Consider the following 23,775-nt stretch of genomic DNA (forward strand, 5'->3'; position numbering starts at 1 on the left):
CTATAACAGTTATGATGTGGAGGATATGAAATGAAAATGTGTTTTACAGGATAAATTTTGCGATTTTACATGGAAATTTAACTTGATCGGGTCACCCGATCAAATTAAAATATCTGTGTGTTTTTGTCTTTCAATTAAATCCTATTCCAAATTATGGAATGGGCTGAAACTTTCAAGATATGTTCTTTGTCTGTAACTTTTGGATATCTAATCACTAAATTTATAAGATAAGTGCTTGAATGCCCATTTTTTTTATTTAAAACAAGCATCGCCGAGAGAGGGCGCTATATATCCAAGATTTGAATATTTGAAATTTTCTCAGAGAAGTGCAGTTGGAAAAATATCTAACGGTCTCTACGCTTCAGTAAGACTGTCATATTAGATGACATTATTGACCCTTTACCAAAGCTATACACAGGCTTTAAATCATTAGTTTCATGATGTCTTGATAGAGGTATCCTTCAAGTACATTCAGGTACCATTTTCATTTGATCCCGTGCACGCATGACTGAACATCGGACAATCTTTAGAAGACTGTCAGATCTCACTTGCGCCAAGTTACTGGGTGATGAATAAAACAGTGCTTTAGACAAAGACAGTCAGAAAGACAAACACATCCTCACACAAACACACACACAACACACATGGTAATAACTGGTTCATAATTTTCTCTTTTCTGATTAAGCTTTGATTTTTAGCAAGATCAAGGAATGTCTAAGTGGCAATTCTCGACAATCTTTCCCCTTAAAACGCATTCACTACCACCATCATATCACCATCATCATCATCATCATTGTCATTATCTTGATCTTCATCATCATCATCAAGTGCACATAAATCCAATATGCTGGTTATGTCTTTTGTTGGTTAACAATGAAAATTTACAATGGATGTCTGTAATTTTGTTGCACTTGCCTATAAAAGTGCTTGCCTGATTTGGCAGCAGTCACTTGAGCCTCTTTTTACAGTAGCAAAAGTACACGAAACATGGTTCGTCCTCAATTCACACCACAACATAGGTCATTTATAGTCACCGAGTGTTGTTTTGCAAGGGTTTCGCCGCCATTACCCAGATGATGTTCGGTGTCCCAGCAGTTGTTTGTGTTTTTATTCACCGACGTTTGCAGTAATTGTGTGCTTGCGTGTGTGTGTGCGTGTGTGTGCATGTTAGGGTGGGTCTGCCAGTGCATGTGTGTGTGTGTTTCAGTCTGTCGGACTGTCTTTGTTCAAACGAGTGTTTTATTCCCCACCCTGTAACTTGGCGCAAGTGAGATCTGACAGTCTTCTAAAGATTGTCCGCTGTTCGGTCATGCGTGCAGGGATCAAATGAAAAAGGTACCTGAATGTACTGGGAGGATACCTCTATCAAGACATATCATGAAACTATAATGATTAAATATTCATATTTCAAACAATTCAACTTTACAAAAGTGTGACATTTTTCTCTGACTCACTAATAATCGAGATAAATTAGAACATACATAACACATTGATGTACATGTAATTCGATAATGCAGAAAATTCATTTATAATTTAGAAAATTCTAGTAAAGATTATTACGCCAATTGTGGAGTCTATAGCAGCAAAGCCATTTTCGGGTGAAGGGTCTTTATAAAATGTGTGATATAATTATGTTGAGGGGAATGATGTGCAGAAATGTACGTAACCAAATTTTAAAGAATTTTTTTACTGTAAATGACCATTATATTAGTGAGAGGTTTTCCTTTGAATTTTGAAACGATAATTTTAATTTCTGTATTTTACATGTCAAAATTGTACATATTCTTATATTCATTGTAGTATTAGTATTGTTCTAATTGTTTGTATAAACAGGCATGACTTTATATGTGCTTCTTTGCCCATGTTAATTTACTTGTTTGGCTGCCTTATGGGCTGATTTAACTGTCAGGTTTCAAAAAAAAAACACGATTGTGTTGTTTCCTCTAAATTTTTGTGTATGTGTTGTAAATAAGTGAAATTACATATCTTTTAAACTGTAAGGCATAAGTTCATTCACTAAATTATCTTTTTTTGCAAGGAGTTCAATCTTTTAATCACAGGTTTTGTCAGTTGCTTAATTTTTGGAGAGGACACTTCGGACATAAATGGATTTGACTACACTGTTAAACAATCCTTGTCACTGGTTGTCTGAAAAATAAGTGGGTGTGGGCAAAGTGAACACATGTGTTCTTATTGACAAAAACATTATTAATGAAATATCTAACCATAAAAGCATTTTCAGAAAGGATATTTTGGGACAGAAATGACATACGATTTTTAGTTAAAAGTAAAAAAAAAAAAACTGTTGCTAGAAAGACTAGAGTAGATTTATAATCTTTCTGATAGCTCTGTTTTGTCTCTGCTTTCATTTACATGTATGGCTATTTTGCCAAATCACAATAATTGAATATACTGTAAATAAAAAATATGGTTACAGTTTGTAATTCCAAAGGTTCTTCATGCTGAAGGTTCATAATTCCAAAACATGTAAATTGCCTATACCTCGACGTTTGTTAATCAGAAAATATAAAAAAAGTGTTTGTTAATCCGAATATTTAAGATGTTATTTCGAAGGTCCTTTAGTAAAATAAAAAAAGGGTTTGTTATTCCAAAGCTTTGTAAGTCCGAAAACAAAATAAGGTTCGTTATTCCGAAGATTTGCTAATGGCAAAGCCGGAAGGGCGTGTTGGTGGGGGGGGGGGGAGGGGTAGACACACTCTTGTTGTTCAATGGTTATGAGGATGGAAAAACAGGGGGGCAAAGCCAAAATGAGGGCACTTACATGTGAAAATGGGCATTTTGGTGTAAACGATTATATTATTTTCACTTTGAGATTATCATCTGCATAAAGTCGTTTGTAGTCATAAAGTTGAGCAAAGCCTTTTTGGAGTAATTTCTAATTATGATAAGATATATATTTAGGCTTTACTTTTTTCCACAAGAGAGCGTAGCAAGCGAGAGATTTCGAAAAAATATTAAAATCTGAAGTTGTAAAACTTGATTTTTGATTAATTATGGCGCCTACTCACTGTTAAAAGGGCATCCTTGCGAAATGTTGCAAACGCGAATCCAGGGGGGAGCAAAGCCAAAAAATGAGGGCGACTTTTATGTCAAAATGGGCATTTTGATGTAAACTATTATTTTCACCATAAGATTATCATCTGTTTGCACCAAAATGCCCAACCCTCAGAATTATGAACCATCGAAATAAAGAACCTTCAGAATAACCAACGTAACCCCAAAATAATAAACCTTACTTTGTTAATTGAAAAATAATGCAAGGTACAAATTTATATTTATTTTTATTGAACTAAACATTTGTGAATTCACGTTAAAATTTTGTTTGCCAAGTTGTTTATGAGATTTCATTTTAGTGATACAATACTGCAGAGGTGAATGGATTCTATTGCTGTATTAAATGGAAATCAAAATGAGTGTTTAATAGTACTGCATTTATCTTTAAAATACTTTTATCACTTTCTAGAAATCAATTAGTTAAGAATATTGTCTTATTAAAAAAATGAAAATTTAAGTAACTCGTGCACCTGGAAATTTGATTACTCAAAATAAATTTAAGTATGCATTATTTTGTGTCATTTACTGAACATTCCTACTTATCAAGTATTCCTACTAGTTTTCTTTCCTCTGCCCCCCCCCCTCTCTCTTTCACTTTGTCTCTTTCTCTCTTCCATCTTTCAATAAGATCTAGATATACCTTGCACACTACATATGTACATGTTATTTACGTAGTCAGAAACATAAGTCTAATTCTTTAAGATGATACAAAATAAAGGTCATGATAATTATTGTACGAGAATTTTGCTTTCGTCTTTTGTTAGTTCAAGAGTTAAATAACTAATAAGGCTGACGGAGAGAGAAAGAAAGAAAGAAAGAGAAAGAAAGAAATAAAGAAAGAAAAAAAGAAAGAAAGGGGGGTATATAGAGAGCAAGAGGGTGGGACATGATAGAGAGAGAGGGAGGGGGATAGAGAGAGAAAAATTGGATTGAAAAACAGTTGAGAAGGGGAGGGGGGGGGGGGTTAAAAAAGTGGTTCCTCTTTGGAAAGAAATCAACTACAAAGAGCTCTTAGGTATTGATCAAACAATGTTAGATATTTCACTATCAAATAGAAAGTCAAAAAGGACCTAAGCTTTCGATCCTAGCAGAATCTTCATCAGAGGCAAAATGGAATCAAATAGAATCAGTAGCTAGAAGTTTTCAATCAGTGAAGATGATATAAACTTTAAATCAAAATACAACAGAATTCTCATTAAAAACATATTTTTTTTCAAATATAATTCACTTGCCCCCCCATAAACCCAAAGGACCAGATTGTACATTTAAAAAGTCTTGAATATTACATTCAAGTTGTAATGGGCAAGGACAAATTTCCAATTCGATCAACATTTGAAATTACTTAAGATGAAAATACTCTCCAAAGACACCATGTCTCTGGATGATGATGTCAGTGAATGTAAAATTAACAATTATTAAGATACTCTTCATGATAGGTTTGATTAGTACCTTTGGAGAGAAATGATTGAAAGAAAAGTGATTTCAACTGCAAAATATCATGACAACAAATATGGGAGTCTTTTATCACCATATTATTCTTCTCATTATTATTCCATGTTATCTTTGATATATTTATTCCTTCCTTCCTGCCATTTGAATGTCGGTTGTCATTCTGAATATATCAGATACCTCCCAAATTACTTCCCAACTGAAAAACCTAGTCCCTCTTGCTTTCACTGAAAAAAAAACTCTCGCTTTAAGGAAATATTCCCCTAGAGTCGAGTTATCAGGTTGTGTGTCTACATGTGCTCCTGTACTACCGTATACTGAATGTGATCTTAAAGGTTTTCCAGGAGCAGTTCATGCTAGTTCATCACTCATGAAACATGATGAAGTCATGTCAGGAAGATGTTGAAATGTCTTTACAATCTCTTGGGTTTACCAAGAAATGGATACAAAGTCTTCTTCAGTCTTTGATGCATTCAAAGATTTAATCCAACAATTCAGGCTAGTTTATCCATCATGAAAGGTGACAAAGTCAGGAAGATGATACAATGTCTTTACAATCCTTTGGATTTACGAAGGAACTAACAGTTACAAAGATCAAATCCAACGATTCAGTCTCGTCCATCATCAGGAAGATGATAGAATGTCTTTGCAATCCCTTACATTTACCAATCAACCAATGTCAGAATTTCTGATGGTATCCTATAATTTGAATCCTGAGTGTATTGCAGCAATCCCAAGAGAAAGGTTTTCATGTCTTACGAGGCTGAAACCGGCATCCTCAATCATCGCGGAAAACTCTTTCTGATAGAGAACAAAGAAGAGAAGAAAATGAAGAATATGAATATGTTCTACCTTTTTCACCATCTTGATGTCAACAATAGACCAGTTCGTAGTTACTTCATGGACAATTTTGGTCAAATGACCTTTCATTTCTTTCATCATGATAGGCAGATTTCAAAGCAAGATATTACATAAGCTTGCCTTGCTTTGCCTTAGGATGAAGAAATTGAATAGACCAGGTGACTAGAATAGCACACCAATCAACACTTAATGAAGGTAGGGCCTATTTGTTGCATTCCTACTTTGAATGCATATCTAAGCATGTTGCACAATGTACTAGACAAACTGTGAAATACCAGTAGTTCGTGGAAGCATTGTTGTTTTTTGTGGATGTACATGAAAACGGGGCGTATTTGTTGCATTCCTACTTTGACTGCATATCTAAGCATGTTGCACAATGTACTTGACAAACTGTGAAATACCAGTAGTTCGTGGAAGCATTGTTGTTTTTTGTGGATGTACATGAAAACGACAATTCAAAAGAATATGAATAATCAAGACATTGAAGTTGGTGCTTATCTCATTAGATTTTAAAGCACCATGTCACTTTAGTACAAATGACCTTCTTTTGATCATGCATATAATCTTTTGATCATGCGCAGAAAAGAACTACGAACTGGCTTATCATTTGCATTTATATGGAAATTATAATCACAAGAGATTTCATATTTTAGGAGTCTGCTACAACGTTCCACCGATTATTGTTTTGATGAAATATTACCATGTTTTACTGTCTCGTCAGTATTCTTAACACAGAATATATTCATACATGCATCTATCTATTCATCCAACTATTTATCCATCCACCCATGCACCAACCATCTATCTACTGATACTCATCTATCCATCCATCCATCGTTCCTCTATCCATCAATCTATCTATCCATCCATCCATCCCAGGGTCTATCCATCACCCATCCATCTGCCTTCCATATAACTAACCTTCCTTCCTTCCCTCCCTCCTCCCCCCATCGCTCCCTCCTCCCCCCATCCCTCCCTCTATCCATCCATCAGACATTTTTTGACAAATCTAAAACCAATGAATTACCTGTTTAGGAAACTGTCTAATGCTCTCTACTAAGTATTGGTATGATTTCCAGTCACCAGCGATGACATCTCCAAGGACTGGTATCACATCAAAAGAATATCTGTCATAGGCCCTGTCGATATTATTTCAAACAGGATGGAAAATTACCTTATGGCACACTAGTCTGTCTCTAACCCTATAGTGACATAGCCTTTTACTCTGTAACATCCAAAGAATAAAAAGAAACTGTTCTTTTGGATATTTTTTGGGGAAATTAAGAATAATTTACATACCAGATTAAATCTTACTCATTAGAAACAGGCAAAACAGATTGATAAATTAAAATAGGAATAATAACAATTACAATGGTCATGATAGTAAAAATAATAGCTTTCGGTCCTTGGCTCATATACTTCAACACTGCAGTCAAAATGGCTTGTTTTGGTAACAATTGCAAAATAACATACCGGTAATCTAAGAAAATCATCATCCCTCAATCAGCACATATGTAACCTGCCACCTCCAAACCAACAATTAGCAGCCAAAAATGAATTTTTAGGTTTTTATTGAGCTTGAAAAAAGCACACCCTAAGCTTTAAAATGATCTATATTTTGGCAAAATTGATCAATAATGACCAACAAAAGCACTTTAACATAAATATATATTTAACCAATGTTGAATGAATTACAATAGATTAAAGATTGGATTGTATGGAATAATACTTGCTTTTTTTTAAGAAAAGAAACAAACAAAAGCTATTAATTAGGGTCAAATTGGAGGAGGAAAACATGTATTCCATAGAAAGGATTTCTAAATAAAACAGTAATCTGGGTTGGGATTGTTCTCAATATGCTTGATAATGATTCTAAAGAAACACTTTATCGTAATAATAATAGTTGTATGAAATTGAGTCATGAATGATACTCATAAAGAATTATCTCAAAAGGAAATTAAAAACAATAAATAAGAGGATGTTGAAGTAATATGATCTGTCTACTCACATCCTTAAGACTGAATTCTGGACCTCGCTAAACTCTAGGCAAAGGAATCTACCCCCTGGTTTAAGCACTCTGTAAGCCTCATCCAGTGCCTGTATAAAAGAAATATGAAAAATAGCATCATAATCAACAAATAAAACAAGGCAATAGCGATTTTGTGTCTCGCCCACTTATGAAAATAACTAGAAATATCGTGATTTGCGAGGGCACGCAACAGAATTGTATCGAAACTTCATTGAAATATAATTGGGATGGAATAACACTTGTCATAAGAGCCTTGCATGTAAACTTTAATGTTGACCTGAAAATGACCTTTGACCTTACCATGTGACCTCCGACTGCAGCATAACATGCAGGTCCCCCAAGTCCATCTACCATCCAAGTTTGGTTGAAAAGCACCTTACGGTTGCGGAGTTAGGTGTCATAAGAGAGTCTTGCATGTAATATAATTGGGATGGAATAACACTTGTCATAAGAGCCTTGCATGTAAACTTTAATGTTGACCTGAAAATGACCTTTGACCTTACCATGTGACCTCCGACTGCAGCATAACATGCAGGTCCCCCAACTCCATCTACCATCCAAGTTTGGTTGAAAAGCACCTTACGGTTGTGGAGTTATATGTCATTAGATTTGTGACGGACGGACGACATTTGGATCCCTAAGTCTCGCCTTCACCTCTGGTGGGCGAGACAAAAAGTGAGTTATTAGCTTCTTTAACTTATTTCATTCTGTATACAAGAGACAATGAAAATGATAAGTTGAGAATATATCTAACTCTTTGCCCGCCACAGACATAATCCCTCCAATGTCATATTTGTTTCAAGCTGCAACCTGAAGAGGGGTGTGCAAGGACTATGTTAATTCAACTCACGATAGCATTTGATTGGTTAATTGGTAAGCTTTGTGTGTACACTGTACAATATGTTGCACACATCACTATTGTGTGTATAAATGTAAAATAGACTTAATACACTCTGTGTGTACTGAGAATAGAATGTGACTTGAGTCGAACTTGGCGGTCAGCTGGATTGTGACTTTGGCCAAACAAAGCGGGCAAAGAGTTAACAAATCACGCAATCACACTTAACCTGTTGAGAAATAAATGTTTGACTATAGCGGTAGAATGGGTTGACATTTGAAAAATAAAATTTTATCAAGTCCAAAAATGGTCTATTATTTTTATTTCAAGAAGGGGGGGGGGTGGTTGTTCATGACCCGATGGTTACCACTCTAGATCTGCATGCATATCGATGTTCAGATTTTAATGAGTTTGAAATAGCACATCCTAAGTTTTAAAATGATCAAAATTGATTAACAATAAACCACAAATGTATGTGATTAAAAGCAGAAAAAAAATCAGTAAGAGTTTTAGAAAATAAGATTTAAACTAAATTTAATCAAACTGTAATAGAAGACCAACTGATATTGGTACCAATGGTGTTATATGATCTGAAAATTAGAGCATCCCCTTGTAGACCAAGGGACACAAACTTTTGAAGGTACTAAAATCAATATAAATCATCATCTACATGAGCATGGACCAAAGAGTAATTTAAATGAATTGACGAATTGACAGTAGACCAAGTGGGTTCAGTTATGATGGTGTCAGCCCATATTAGCATTAGAACATCTACTACAGTAGACCATGTGGCTAAAAGCCATTTCATCAACCGTCAAAATCCCCCTTACGTCCACAATTGATGCATTCACCTTGCAACTTACCTGGTCGATATTTGTGACATTCCTTATACCGAACGCTATCGTGTATGCATCTATGCTGTCATCTGCGATGGGGAGCTCTTCTGCATTGCCACAAACCCATGATATACCTGAAGACGTGATACCAGATGATTATAAACTCAGTTAAAGATGTTCTCTATATTAAAAACAATACTAAATAAATCAGACTAACAAAACACTGACAATTTTACATCATTGGATCCCTCATCTGCATAGTTACCAGGATGTCCATTATATATGCAAAGAAATTAAACTTCAATGGTAAATTTATTTTACATCCAGATTTGAATAAAATTTTCAAAGAGATGCTTGTCTAATTTTGCTACATGTATATAGATTCTTTCAAAGAAACTTTTCTGGGGGTGTGCTTGGCCTTCAGATTCCTAAACAATGACGATTCCATACTGCTAAATTCAGGAATAAAAACTACAAGGGAACAAAAATCAACTATCAATATTTTGTCCCCATGAACAACTTTTCATTATTTTAAAGCAAATTGCTATAAAGTACATCCAAGGAGTAAAGTCAGACCCTTACCACTGTGAATGCCTCTCTGCTTAGCCTTCTTCTTCCCAACTCTCAGCATATTCTCATTGATATCACATACAGTCACATGATGTTCCGGAACCCTTGTATGCCCCGCCCCCTCCTCATCTCTATCTTGGGGGATCGCATCTTCTCCCGTCTCCAACCCAGACCATCTTATCTCTTCCGGCCATTCCTCTGTAAACTCTGGATCTTGCTTCAGATTGTTCATGTAGTCTATTACTCGGAAGGCTATGTCACCTGGAAAACAAAACATTTACTCATTGACAAAAGATAAAAGATCTGCAGCTTTACTAGTATTTCAATTGCTTACTTAACAATATGTCTTCAGCTAGAGTGAAGTCTTATGTTCTTTAAATTGCATACCGAAGTCAAAATTTCAACATACCACTTTAATATAATCCACACTTTAGTTACAATAACATGCACACAAGTCTTTCTTCAGGGGGGTGCAGTCATTCAAAGATTAATGCATACATGTAAGAAGGGAAAGAAGTAGGAAGCAGGAACACAAAGAAACAAGGCTTTCGAGGGCTTATTTTAAACAAGGTAGAAATACACTGGGACTCAGAGCAGTATTTCCACAGCTCAAAAATACATTTCCAAAACTGAATCCCAAATTTCCAGAAATTTGAATTTCCTGAAATTTTCAAGTTTGATTTAAAAAAAATCGGGCAATAATACAGCAAGCCTGAATTTGGTCCAGGTGGCAAAAATCAAAGAATTTAGCATTTTTTTGTTCATGCCCTCTTTCAAAATAGGAACAAAACTACAAAATGCGAGCGTGGAGCGCGAGCAGGAAATTTTGAGCTACGTATGGAGGTAAAAAATTATCTAAATACAACCTGAATACTAATAGTTGCTACGTTTAATTGTTGTTTAATTGTACTTCTCGGATATCCCGAAATTTCCTGGAATTTTTTCATTTCCCAAACCTTTCCTAGGAAAAGTAAAAATTTCCTGAAATTTCCCGAAGAGTGGAAACACTGACTCAGAGACATATGAAATGACAAAAAGGTCATATATTATTAAAAGAGCATTAAACTTGGTTGTCATCACTAACCTGTCCCACCAGCAACGTCCAATAACTGAGTTCCAGGGGTTGGTTTCAGGACCTGGATGAAATAATCCTTCCATAAACGGTGAATCCCAAGACTCATTGCATCATTCATGGTGTCATAGCTGTCTGCAACACTGGAAAACACTTGATGCACTACAAAGTACAAATATAATGGTATATATGGTTTGTTATACCTTTGCAGGTGTTACAGGGGTAATACTGTTAAAAATAGTACATTTATTTAGAGCATGAGCTACCCAGGGTGACCAGACGTCCCGTATTTCCCGGGATCGTCCCGTTTTTTGCTCCTTTGTCCCGGCGTCCCGACAAACCTTCTCGGGACGCCTATTTGTCCCGTATTTCAGAATATTGAACAAAATATAGTTAATACATTTAAAAGTGACGAATTTTCATCAAAATTACCAACATATGGCGAAGAAGAGGCAACAATTTTATAACATTGACAACTGTAAACTTTTGCAAGTTCTGCGGTAATTTTCTTGCTAATGCAGCCTACTAGCTATTGGCTTGTAGGATCGGAGCAGATTCTCAACGATGAAAACAATCTCACGTACATGATAAAAAGTTTTTCCACCAAAAAAAATCACACAATCGGCGGCAAATGATTTATATTTATATTATGGATTATCAGATTACTGATTTGGTGATGTATATCGGAGGTGCAACTTTTTGAGTTTTCATAAGTAGATCTAGCTGTTTCAGCTTTCGTTTAATTGAGCCGTGTGATCATGATGGGAGAGATGATATGCCTGTGTATGATGCAGCGATGTTTCATCTAATTTTTAAAGTTTGACAATATGTTTCACCTTGAAATTTTATTCATTTCTAAAACATTTAATTTTTTATTAAAAAATATATATTAAAAAACAACAATTATTATGATTTTTGTTTGATGATTGGATTTTTTTTTTGTTTGCTTGGAGTTTGAACTTTGGTCCCCTTTCTTTCTTTCTTTATTAATCCTGTATCCTTCCTGATTGCCCTTTTCTTCCATCTATCTTTATTTCCTATCTTTCTTTCCTGATCCTTTCTCTCTCTCTATCTGTTCATTTTTCTTTCTGTCGTTCATTCTCTAATTTCCTTCTTTTTAAAAATTTTCCTTTTCTTTGCTTCCTTTCCCTTCCTCTCCTTTTTCTTTTTGTTATTTCTCAGTCTCCCGTTATTTTCTCTTTTTTTCCATTTTAAATCACATCCATTCTTTCCTCCCATGACCTCTCTTGGATCCTTTTAATTCTTTCATTCTTTATTTTATGTTTTCTTCTAATTCTTTTCCCTTATTTTCCCTTTCTTCCTGTTTTTCTTCTAGTTGTTTCTTTCTTTCAAAGAATGAAGGAATCATTTTTCTTTCCTTCATTCTTTCGTTCCTTCCTCATTTTTCTTACTTTTTTCCTTTCTCTCCTTTATTGTTTCTTTCACACATTTATTCATCCTCCCTTCCTTTCACTTTTTTCCTTTCCTTTATTTTTCTTTCACACATTTATTCATCCTCCCTTCCTTTCTTTCTTTCTATATTCATTCTTAAAGAATGATGGAAACCCCTTTTCTCTTTTATCCTTTCTTTCATTTTTCTTTTATTCTAACTTTCTTTTATTTTGTTTTATTTTTTCTTTCAATCATTTACCCCTTCATTTTTTCCTTCCTTTCTTTCTTCTCAATTCATTTCTTTTCTTTCGTCCTTTCTTTCTCTCCTTCATTCTTTCGTTCACCCTCTCTTCCAACTCTATACATTTTTTTTCACAAGTCTAATACCTTGGTCACATTTGCTCTACGGCGAGTCGAAAACAGCTGTTTTAACATTTTTTGTCCACCGACATATACAGGTGGTTCGAATTACAATTAATAAAACGGCTGTTTTCGACTCTTCGTACGGCCGCCGTAGAGCAATTGTGACCAAGGTATAACACTGTGTAGCCTTCTTTGTTGATCTTTTTTTTGTTATAAGACCTGGCTAGCTCGTGCAGCGCGCTTTGTCGATTGTCCCGTATTTCATTTTGTAAAATCTGGTCACCCTGTAACTAGCAAACCTCATCAGGAGGGGAAAAGATTTTCTGACAGGGAAGCAAAAATAAGCTAGTTGAAGGCCATCAAAACTGATAAAGAAGGTTATAACTAGTAAGAAATCACAAATTCAGATGCTCATTCAAAGTTTCAAACCAAATTGTAATCTTTTAAAGGTAAATGCTAGTTTTGGTAACGATATCAAAATGAGTTCGTACAGAATCCAATGAAATGACCACCAAAGTGTCTGTTTGTATCAATAAAACGCATGTGCCAAAGGATTCTGGAAGAAATTGTGTAATTGCTGAGAAATCAGCAAACAAGCACAGGATTCGGGTAGGGCGTCGGGCCCGACGCTCTAAGCAATAATTATACATTGTCCCACGTGCGCTTATCTGTGTTGGGGATCTTCGGTGTGAACATTTTTCAACGTAGATTTCAAGATTCACAAAGTTCAGTTAATGTAACTGTACCAGATCTAGATCCTCGTTGATATACTGACAATTAAGCCTTGTTTTACAGACTTTCTCATGAAATCAGTGTTTACTGCAACTACTGGAATTTCTCTCTAATGTCACAAGAACACTAGTAAGGCTAGGGCTAAAAGCAAAGTGGTCATTTATTCATCAAGATAATGAGATACATGTAAGTCTGTGAGTAACACACACCATACTGTTTAGAATTCTTCCAGTATGCATAAACTCCTTAAAACTGCATCTGTATTTGGGATTCAGTAGGCGGTTTCAAACCGCCTCGATCACAAGAATCCCCGTTAAATTACGAGAACTTTTTAAGGCTAAAAAATACCCGTTATTTATTCCTGCATTCAGACCGCCCCGAAACACATCCTTTGGGATAAGTTCCCGAAGTTACGAGCATGCGCAGTGTGGTCTGATAAGCAGGCAAGGCGGGAGATTCAAAATCACTAGCCCAGCAGCCACCCACGCCGCCGCGCCCAACGACACGCTGGGCTAAAAGTTCCCGTAATTTGCTTTCACATCGCCAAAATACCTACGACCTTGGAAAAATCCCCACGAAAGTTCTCGTAATTTCGCCAAGTACCTACTATTTAGCGGGTATTTTCTTTCGGGGAAATTACGCGTAGTTTGCTTTCACATTACCAAAATACCTGGTATTTTCTGATCGGGGTAAATTTCCCGATCAGAGAATACCTGGAACTGGCGAACTTCGAGGCGGTCTGAAACCACCTAGTGAGAGAAATCATTTGAGAATTGAGCCAATATCAAGTATTAATTGGTACAGGGTCAGTATTGTGAATTAAACATCTTCTCTCTACACATCTAACATTCCAAGCAGTCTGCCTTTGCTTGATTCCTGGATTTACTTTAGGGTGTGCACACTCTAAACAGTTTTTGGGGATGCTGTCCACTCTCCAGACTTCAATGGCAGTATGACCCCCCAAGTTAATGGCTTAGTATGGTAAGGGGGCCCTAAGTCTGCGCAGCGCTTCTTGTCTGCGCATGTACGCATATCTGCTTCACTCTATTAAAAGAAGATGTATGCTCACTCATAAGAATATAAGGAACGACATCATTATCAACTTAAAATTTGTGTGGAATAAAGATCAAGGCAAACGCCAAGCGTTGTCTCGCCTGCATATTGCAGTCATGAAGAGAATGTATGTCAAAACTATGCTATATGACTTCTGAGGCTGTCAGCAGTTTAGGGGGTGAATTGTGGTTCTGACAGTTTACATATGCAATAATGCTATAGGCCTACTTTATCCCTAGGAAATGAGATAACACTAAGAATGCTGTTAATACTATGAAGCTATAATGATTTCCATGGAAGTAAGGAAATGAATGTTAGTGAAAAAGAATGTAATTCATAATAATGTGAGTGAAAACTTTGACAGCTTTTCTATTGTACCTTTGGCAAATTTGTGTGAATATTATAAATGGTGCCAAGAACTATAGCTCATTAAATAAATAACAACAACAGCTTGACCTGTGCTTTCACGAGATGGACCTCTGGTATGAATTTGGTGATCCCACCTCGAAGCTGTAGAAAGTTATTGGGTGTACAACACAATTGTTGACGACGCCGCCGACACCGGAAATAGTGATACCTATGTCTCGCTCCGCTACGCAGGCGAGACAAAAATGCATGTTTAATCATTACTTCCCAAAGGGCATAACATTTCTTAGGTATGCAGGCATGGGCTCCTACATGCATGACATGTATAGTGAGTGATTGTATAATTGACCTGCCTTGTATTACCAAATGCGCGCATCATACACGTTAGAAAATAAGTTCATATGCTCAAGACTTTTGCAACATCCTTCCAAAGGGAACTTGAATAGAAAGATGATGAAAAATGGTCAAAAACACATTTTTAAAGTCTTAATATTCTCCAAATAATAAATTATGGTCAAAGTACATGTAGCTCATCAATACTTTTTTTGTTTTCACAACGTTTCCCATACGAAACATACATTTGGTAATATTACAATATCTTTTTCAAGTGACCAAAATATTTCACAAACGAAGAGGGGTCCGATTGGAAGCCATTAAAAGTAAAGACGATTTTGGCAAAATTTTCTTTTATATCTTGTAGGTATTTTTGCATTTATGGTGAAAGTTTGGTGAATTTTATGAGAATAATGTGTTTGATATGATTGAATTCATGAAGTGTTCAGTTATACGATCCAGTACCATATGCCTTTGCATGAGAACGACTATGACTCATTGAGGGAGGAGGAACCCTGATGACTTGCAATAGGACGTGCAACTCACTTTCTCTGAAAATACTAAGAAAATTACCAATACCGTGCTTATTTAGCCTTGATTTTGCAAGACTAAATTGTGCATTAATTTTGGAACATCCTTCCTATGGTCAATTGACAGTGTAAGCGAACATTTTGTGGGCTTTTTAAGCACTTCACACTTACTTTATCCCCATATGCAGGATGCACCTATATGTAGGGGAAGGCGGGGTAAGTTGTGACAGTTTTTGTTTTTTGCATGTTAGAATTGATATGATTAATAATCTTGTCGAAATAAGTACCTTGCCTTGAAATTTAATTCTTCTGAAATATTTTCCACCTATATATAACTTTCTATCCCTACACTGAAAGTCATCGTGACCTTTGAAAAAAACGATGTCAAATGGCTCAACTTGCCCCATATATGGGGTAAGTTTGAGCCACCTTCTGGGGTAAGTTGAGCCACAAAAAACTATGTACAAAATGTATGAGGGGAGAACCAGCATGTCAATTTTTTGTTTAAAGTCTTTTCACTTGCTAATTCTCTATAAATACTAACATCCTTTAAAAGGAAAAGAGCAGTCATGTAAATTTGCTCTTTTCAGCCAGCATTTCAATCGATTTTTATGGTTTGTTTGTTTTTAAGATACATTACCATAGGAATTACCATGGCTCAACTTGCCCCATGCTGTTTGGCTCAACTTACCCCAGGCCGAACTTAGTGCGATAATTTTGTATCCACACATTTATTATGCATCCATCATATAAAAGACTATGACAAGAATGAAGATCCATACCTGGACTAATAATGTTGTTATCATGTCTAAATTATATTTAAAGACGTGTGTGTTTATAAAGCACTTATCTATTTCACACTCTTTTTTACTTTTTTGGCTGAAATTCATATTTTTCCCTCTAAAAAACTACTTTTTGTTTCAAAGTTGAAAACAATGTGGTGGGGTTAGGGGTTATGCTATGGGTCATCAATACATGACACCGCCACAATGTCTGACTCATTCATTATTGGCCTGGGGCTGGTGGCTCAACTTGCCCCTATGCTCAACTTACCCCGCCTTCCCCTACTAACATTTAAGTTTCCTGCCCTTTTATTAAAGGCCAATCATGACAACTGGGCTGGTGGCATCAGAGCTGGACCATATACATGTAATAACCGTTACAGATGAAGATATTTGGATGATACAATGACCACATTGGAAACAAAGCACTTCGTATCAACCAAAAAAAAGGAAAAGAGAAGAGTGACGACATTGCAATTGAAAACATTAATCAACACGCATCGTCAGATTCAGATACATGTCATCATTCCCCAGGTTTTACCTCAACCAAACGATCAACCGATTTCAAGCTATTTATAGCACCGATAGACAGAAAGAAGAAATTGAATTTAAGGAATATTTACCCCTTGAAAGTAAAGAAAGCAAGTAGAGATGAGAGTTCACAACTAGCAGTGTTTATTTAACCCATTAGCACAGGGTTACTGGTAAAATGTATCAACTCTCACAGATTCAAAACATAGGTAATATACCAGTAAAGATCACTGAAAGTAGGTCATGAGTTAAAGGTGTGATATATGGTGTCTGAACTGGGTGTCCTTCTGATTTCATTATTCTCATGTCTCTTTGATATTGTTGTTTCTTTGTATATGGTTGTTCTAACTTGTTATTTTCATATCTTGCTTTTATATGTTCATTTGTACTTATGTTTTTATTGTGAATTTCGGAGAATAAATACAAACTGAAACATCAGAAGAAGATATATTCTTCTAGAATTGAGAGACCAGAAAGTAACAGCAGTGAAAAGAATAGTAAAGAAAAACCAAAACAACAAAAACGACAAAGAAAGTGAGGGTGCTGGTAACAATCAGCCTACTTTTATTTCTTTGAGGAGTGTGATACTTCAGTCATGCAGATCTCCCTCAGAATGTCAATCTAGGCTACCAGATGTTTACAGTAAAACCGTATCCTGTAGCCAGGTTTTTTAAGTGTCAAGGTATGGTCACACTGCTGATACATGTATATGCAGATCACAGATTATGTGTGTTAGATGTGGAGAGCATCATAATTTTGATCAATGTCAGAAGAAATTGATACCAATATGTGCTAACTGTGGATGACAACACTCCACAGTTTTTATTGGATGCCAGCAGGCAAAAAAGGCAAAATAAGTACAAGAAATAAAGATTACAAAAAGGTACGGTAAATATGCTGTCAAAGCATACCAGGTCTGGAAAAAACAAAGTGAAATAAGGTCACCCGGACAGTCACTGAAGATGCTATGTAATTTTCCCAGCCTAAGTTCAGAGTAAAATCCATTATGACAGATAACCAGAGTAGGCCTAAAGTTACAAATTGACAGGTAGCAACGGTTTCAAGCGAATAACCCATGGAGACCAACTTTCCTACCAACACCCAACAACGGGATACACCACAACCTATAATTACTGACAAGGCTACCACATCAGCCGGTACATCAACAAAAAACACCACACCAAATTTTATGAGTTTAGCCAGTGATGAGCAAATTGTTGTTTTTATACGTCAATTAAGTATGCCATTAACCGAAGGGAGAGAAGACAAAAATCAACAAAATTTATGTCAATTCCTTTCATTTTCTGGCCACACAATCCATTCGTCTCGTACTTGCTGGGGTCTTGGAGTAATCTTTGATTTACATATGACAGTGTCTTCCCAAATCTCTGTATAAAATCAGTTTGGTACTATCTATGTAACCTATATTTTATCTGGAAATATAAAGTAAGATAGTCCATGCCTTGATTTCTGTAATGTCCTTTTATTTAATCTACCCCAGGCTCAGTTATATTAGTGCAGGGATTAATTTTGTTATATTTCTTTCCACTCTTATTCATGAATCATCCCCTTTTTTCTAATAGAACATCCCTCATTTATATGCACCCTTTTCATCCTAACTTTGTATTCTTTATGTACAGCTCTCTCTTATACACTAACTGCTGTACACTCCTCACACAAAGTTCTTTTGTATTAAATCACTCCACCATCCTTCATACAGCTTTCTTCACTCCTCTCTCTTTTACTCTCCCTCTCCTTCCACCTCTCTCCTTCTGATTGGTTAAAAGGTTAAGTTGATGCACTCAAGCTTAGATAATAATTTGCATATAGTCTGAATAGTCAATATATATTTGTTTGTATATTTGAATATTCAGTTATACTTTTGTATTGATTTACATTTATATGAATAATGATGTTCCTAAGATAATTTGAATGGAATGTTGCTTAGAATGCAACCAGATAACATGTCTGCTGGGCTGCCTCTGTGTTAAGAGTTCTAGGAATGAGATATTATCAGAACCCCGTACTATTTTAGCTTCAGAATGCAGCTGCTTGCATTGACACTCTGTTAAATAAATGCTCTCATATCACTCCCATCATGAATTCGCTGCATTGGTTCCTGATATAAAATCAGATCATCTTTAAGATTTTGTTGCTCGCTTTTCATATCATAATTCACGGATCAGCGCCACAATACAGTCTTTCTTTTATCAATTACTACAGACCAAGCAGGTCTTTGTGATCATCCACTTCGGAATACCTTGTTATTCCAAAAGTTTAAAAAAACTTGGGGGAAAGATCATTTGCTGTAATATGCGTGCCACACTTTGTGGAGTAGCCTTCCTGAAGACATTAAAAAAATGCAAATTTGTTGAGACTTTTGAAAACTCTTTTATGCAACTCTTAGCTTTTTATGCCCCTTGATCATTTCAAAAACACTTGGAGAGAAAGGGAAAAATCATAAAATCCAAGTAATCAGGCCAATGATAACAACATGTCTTTATGACCATATAACTTTAAGAATGTTAACTGGCCCATATTTGTACATACAAGTGTGAAAATATTATAAAAGATGAAATAATTAAATCTGAAGATATTAAAACATTTTTTTATTCATTTATGAAATACCGGTACTTGAAAGAATGTATTTTATGAAGCAATCCCGAGAAAAAAAGGGGGGGGGGGAATCCTGTCCTATTGTGGAACAAGGAATGTACTGACTACTGTGTAAGATTAAAGAATAAACTGTAGACCTATCAAGAAAATGACACTCAAAGTGATAAAATTAACAAATCCAAAAATGAAGGCAAAAGCAAAACAAGTTCCCCGGAAAGCGGAAAGAGAATATCGGCAAGCTTTTCGTAAGATTAGACAGATTCGTGCCAGAGACAACAAGACTTTAAATAGCATACCTGTCAAAGAATCACAAAATATGCCTATTTTATTCATTAAAACATCTGACTTAAAACGGTGGAATAATAATGAATTTTGTAAATTTCTAACCCAGGGAGCTCTATCCAGGAGCTTACCGTGTATTTACCCATACTCACGGGACAAGGGTAGATTATGGTCAAAATATCTAGCAAGATAAATTGTGAAAATAGAAATTATGCATTTACCACGATTATATGGATGAAGGTCTAACGAGTGGTAGAATCCTGACATCGATGCACAGACTGGAACCTCAAAAAAACGAAAAGTTCTCTCCTTCTACCCTAGTCTCGATCGGCCATTTTGTTATGATTCATAACAAAACGGCTGATCGAGACTTGGGAGGAGAGAACTTTTCGATTTTTTGAGGTTCCAGTCTGTGTTTCAACGTCAGAATTCTACCACCATGTGGAGCGTTGTGGCCCAGTGGATTAGTCTTCGGACTTTGAAACAGAGGGTCGTGGGTTCGAATCCCAGCCATGGCGTAATTTCCTTCAGCAAGAAATTTGTCCACATTGTGCTGCACTCGACCCAGGTGAGGTGAATGGGTACCCGGTAGGAAGAAATTCCTCGAATGCTCGAGCGCCCCATCAAGGTAGCCGTGCTAAAGCCGGGGTAATAATAACAGGGCCCGCTGGGAGAACAGTTTTTGGAACTGAAGTGGCTACCCTGGGTAAATATGCCGCTATTATTATTATTAATATTATTATTATTATTACCTTCATCCATATAATCGTGGTAAGTGCATAATTTCTCTTTTCACAATTCATCTTGCTAGATATTTTGACCATAATGGGTAAATACACGGTACGCGGGCCGGCGCCCCCTGAGTTAGTAAATTTCATGTAACATCCTCAAAATGCAGTATTTCTCATCAACATCTCTGAATTGTGTGCAAAGTGAATGATGTACCAGTAGTCTACCATTTTTTTCTCCAAAATGAATAATGTTAAAAGTATAAAACTTAAATGAAAATGACTGCCTGAGCCTTTTTTTCAGTAGAATCCTAGACGATCTACAGGTTATTTCTTTCACAATTTATTTGGTACAGTACACTTATTCAAAATGGTATGAGAAAGGCAGAAAGATTTTGTGAAATAAAAGAAATTCATGCTGAGCCTCAAATTGTTAGGTGCGCAGACTAGGAGACCACGCCCACGCATCCGATCAGCGCTCAGTCCCCAGACTCTAACCCGGTAGTCCCGGGGAAGATTTTCTCAGCTGACCGTTCTCCGATCAAAAGTAGAGCTCTTAGTCTTTTCTTAGCTTAGTCTTACCTTTTTCAGTTTTCTCTGCTTTAGAAACATTTTCGAATCCAAAATGCGTTTCACCTTTATCCTCTGGAGATGCATCGTCGGAAGTGAAATTTCGAGCATTGACTGCTGAGATAAGCGGTCCGGTATGAAGTTTGCGAGAGCTTGAGAAACACGCACGAAAAATTCTCATGGGCGCTGCCATTTTGGAATACCGGTGTGATCATCACAATTCAAAAGGATATGGACCGAAACTACGTTTCAGAAGAAAGGCAGAAATTCAAGGCTTGTGTTTCTAAATTACGTACTTTGGTGCCATCCAAAAATGAAGATAGTAGGAAGACACTGAATGCTCTCTTGGATGAATTTAACTCTCTAGACTATTCTATTTATGGATTGATTGAGGAGGTAAATTTAGCTTAGGCTTAACTTAGGGCCTAGGCCGTAGCCTTAGCCCCACTCATTGCTTTTGATGACTGGGAGTGGCAGTGGGGTGGACAGAGGCGTTATGTATATTTGTCCAACACTTAAGTTAAGGGTTAATTACCATCCTGCCTGTGGGGAATCTACATGTAGGAGTAGGACAATGCTGTACACAGCACACAATTTAAAAAAATCATTAAAATATCACTACAAAAATACTACTTTCCATGCATATAAAGCTAAAGCCAAGGTACTCATGCAATTTATTTTTTATGATTAACTAAGAAACTTTGGAGTAATTTTTCCATTCACCTGAGGCTGAGTGCTCAAAACCACTCATCCTACGAACGAGGTTATGCTCAAAACCTTGAATTTTGGGCATATTTTTGTGTATGACCACTATTGGTGGAAAGCAATAGGCTTACCTTTAGAATCCAATGTCATGAATCGATTACAAAAATCTAGATTTTAAAACGAGAAAACAATGGATACGACATAACATGACATTGGATTTGAAAGGTACTCCAAGCAATATGACAAGACAATTGCCATTTTTCAATCTCTCTTTAATTTTAAAAGAAAAAATAATTCTGTGTGAGATTGTATGGGTAGGCCTACTCGTGTCACCCAATTCTTGGGCTGTATTCTACAATAAAATCTGTATTCCGAAAACTGTCTTAACTTTTCTTGTAACATTCACTAAGTGCGTATGATGTCAGAGAGTATACAATGATGCCTAAATTTATAATCGACGCATATTATGTCTGTGCGCAAGATATAATATCGAGTTACAGTTTCTTCTGAAAATTCTCTTATCTTTGCGTTCTTAACTTCCTTGGAAAATACAATAAAATTTACAAGAGGTGGGGGGCTATTGTAACTTATTGTTGCATGGGATATTTGTCCTTCTGCAATAATTATTTCTTGGTGCATCCCCCAAGAATTTCATGTTTTACAAAAAGAGATATTCCAAAAACATAGTGATGGATTGGTAGACTTTTCAGCAATTAAAAATTGGTGTTCGAGACAATGAATCTTTTCAGCGAAAATATATCTTTGAGAATAGCCACGTGTATCTTTAGCACAGATTTGCACAAGCATAAGCGTCGGGAGTGCAAGGAAATTACGCCTCATATCAACAAAGTGTTTCATTTTATTTTTCAGAAGAGACGCTTCTATTGGTTCACCTAAGCGTATAACAAGCTTAATGATAAGTTAATGACAGAATATTGGGCATGTCAGAGAAAAAAAAGGGGAAGTCCTTACAGAGATGAGACAATTTTCAGAATACCAATTTAAGAGAATTTTTGCACGCTGTTATTTTGCTGACTTACAAGAAAAGTTAAGACAATTTTCAGAATAGCACCCCTGGCCTGTATATTATAATGTTTTGTCCACTTAGTTACATTAGTGTGAGATTAACTAAACTCTGCTCGCACTGCACTAAGAACATGATAACCAGTAGAGTTGCTGGTCATAAAATAGGGATTGTCCCAGTTTACAGGGACTGTCTCAGTTTTCAAAGATTTCTCCACACAAGAAATCTAGGAAAGTTCATTTACCTGTCAAGTGCCAACACCAATCAAGTGCGCTAGTCAATGTAAACATATCAGGTTTCATAACAAGATTATTGGAAGATTGCAAGTCACACTAGGCGTACCTTGTTTTGTTTTTTTTGCTTGTCAAATTTTTTGCCGGACGTTTTTGCCCCCCCTGTGGAAAATCCCAATAATAATAATAATAATAATGGGTATTTAGAGGCGCTAAAAACAAAAAGTACCATAGCGCTTACAAAGTAGGAATAACAATATAACATTTGCAATAATTACTACAATATTCAAGATAAAAAGGGAAATTAATTATGGAGGGAAAAGGAATGTCTTAAGGGAAGATTTGAAGCCAAGAACACTGGAAGTACTTCTTATTGAAAGAGGGATAGCATTCCAAGTCTTGGCAGCTGCTACAGCAAACCGTTTTTCAGCAGAGGAGAGTTTTGACAAGGGAATGCAAAGTCTGTAGTCAGTGATTGAACAAAGATTACGAGAGGGTGTGTATAATTTGATGGTATTATTAAGATATTCAGGTGCTTATTGATTTAGAGTTTTGTATATACATATAAACAGACTTTAAACTGAATGCGTTGGAATAGAGGTAGCCATTGGAGTTCCTTAAAGGTCAAGTCCACCTCAGAAAAATGTCTATTCGAATCAATAGAGAAAAATCAGACAAGCACAATGCTGAAAATTTCATCAAAATCGGATGTAAAATAAGAAATTTATGACATTTCAAAGTTTCGCTTATTTTTAACACAATAGTTATATGAATGAGCCAGTTACAATGTACATCCAAATGAGAG

At 36.0% G+C, this 23,775-nt stretch overlaps 2 protein-coding genes across 2 annotated transcripts in view; one reads left to right on the top strand and one right to left on the bottom strand.

Annotated features, from left to right (window-relative positions):
- Window positions 1-3,291: 3,291 nt before the first annotated feature.
- On the bottom strand, window positions 3,292-21,235 carry LOC121408501 (2-methoxy-6-polyprenyl-1,4-benzoquinol methylase, mitochondrial-like). The gene is made up of 7 exons (XM_041599981.1): window positions 21,021-21,235; window positions 10,743-10,892; window positions 9,671-9,919; window positions 9,116-9,222; window positions 7,394-7,482; window positions 6,413-6,524; window positions 3,292-5,325 (listed from the first exon to the last, which is right to left on the bottom strand). The coding sequence occupies exons 1-7, from the start codon at window positions 21,199-21,201 to the stop codon at window positions 5,224-5,226; spliced, it is 990 nt and encodes a 329-aa protein (XP_041455915.1). The 5' UTR covers window positions 21,202-21,235; the 3' UTR covers window positions 3,292-5,223.
- Window positions 21,236-21,239: 4 nt separating this feature from the next.
- Window positions 21,240-23,775, top strand: part of LOC121408499 (HEAT repeat-containing protein 6-like) — a 64,222-nt gene continuing 61,686 nt past the window's right edge. The window contains exon 1 of the mRNA XM_041599979.1: window positions 21,240-21,404. Coding sequence (XP_041455913.1) covers window positions 21,240-21,404 — 165 coding nt within the window. The remainder of the gene's footprint in view (window positions 21,405-23,775) is intronic.

This window comes from Lytechinus variegatus, chromosome 2 (assembly GCF_018143015.1).
Source record: "Lytechinus variegatus isolate NC3 chromosome 2, Lvar_3.0, whole genome shotgun sequence".
NCBI lineage: Eukaryota > Metazoa > Echinodermata > Echinoidea > Temnopleuroida > Toxopneustidae > Lytechinus > Lytechinus variegatus.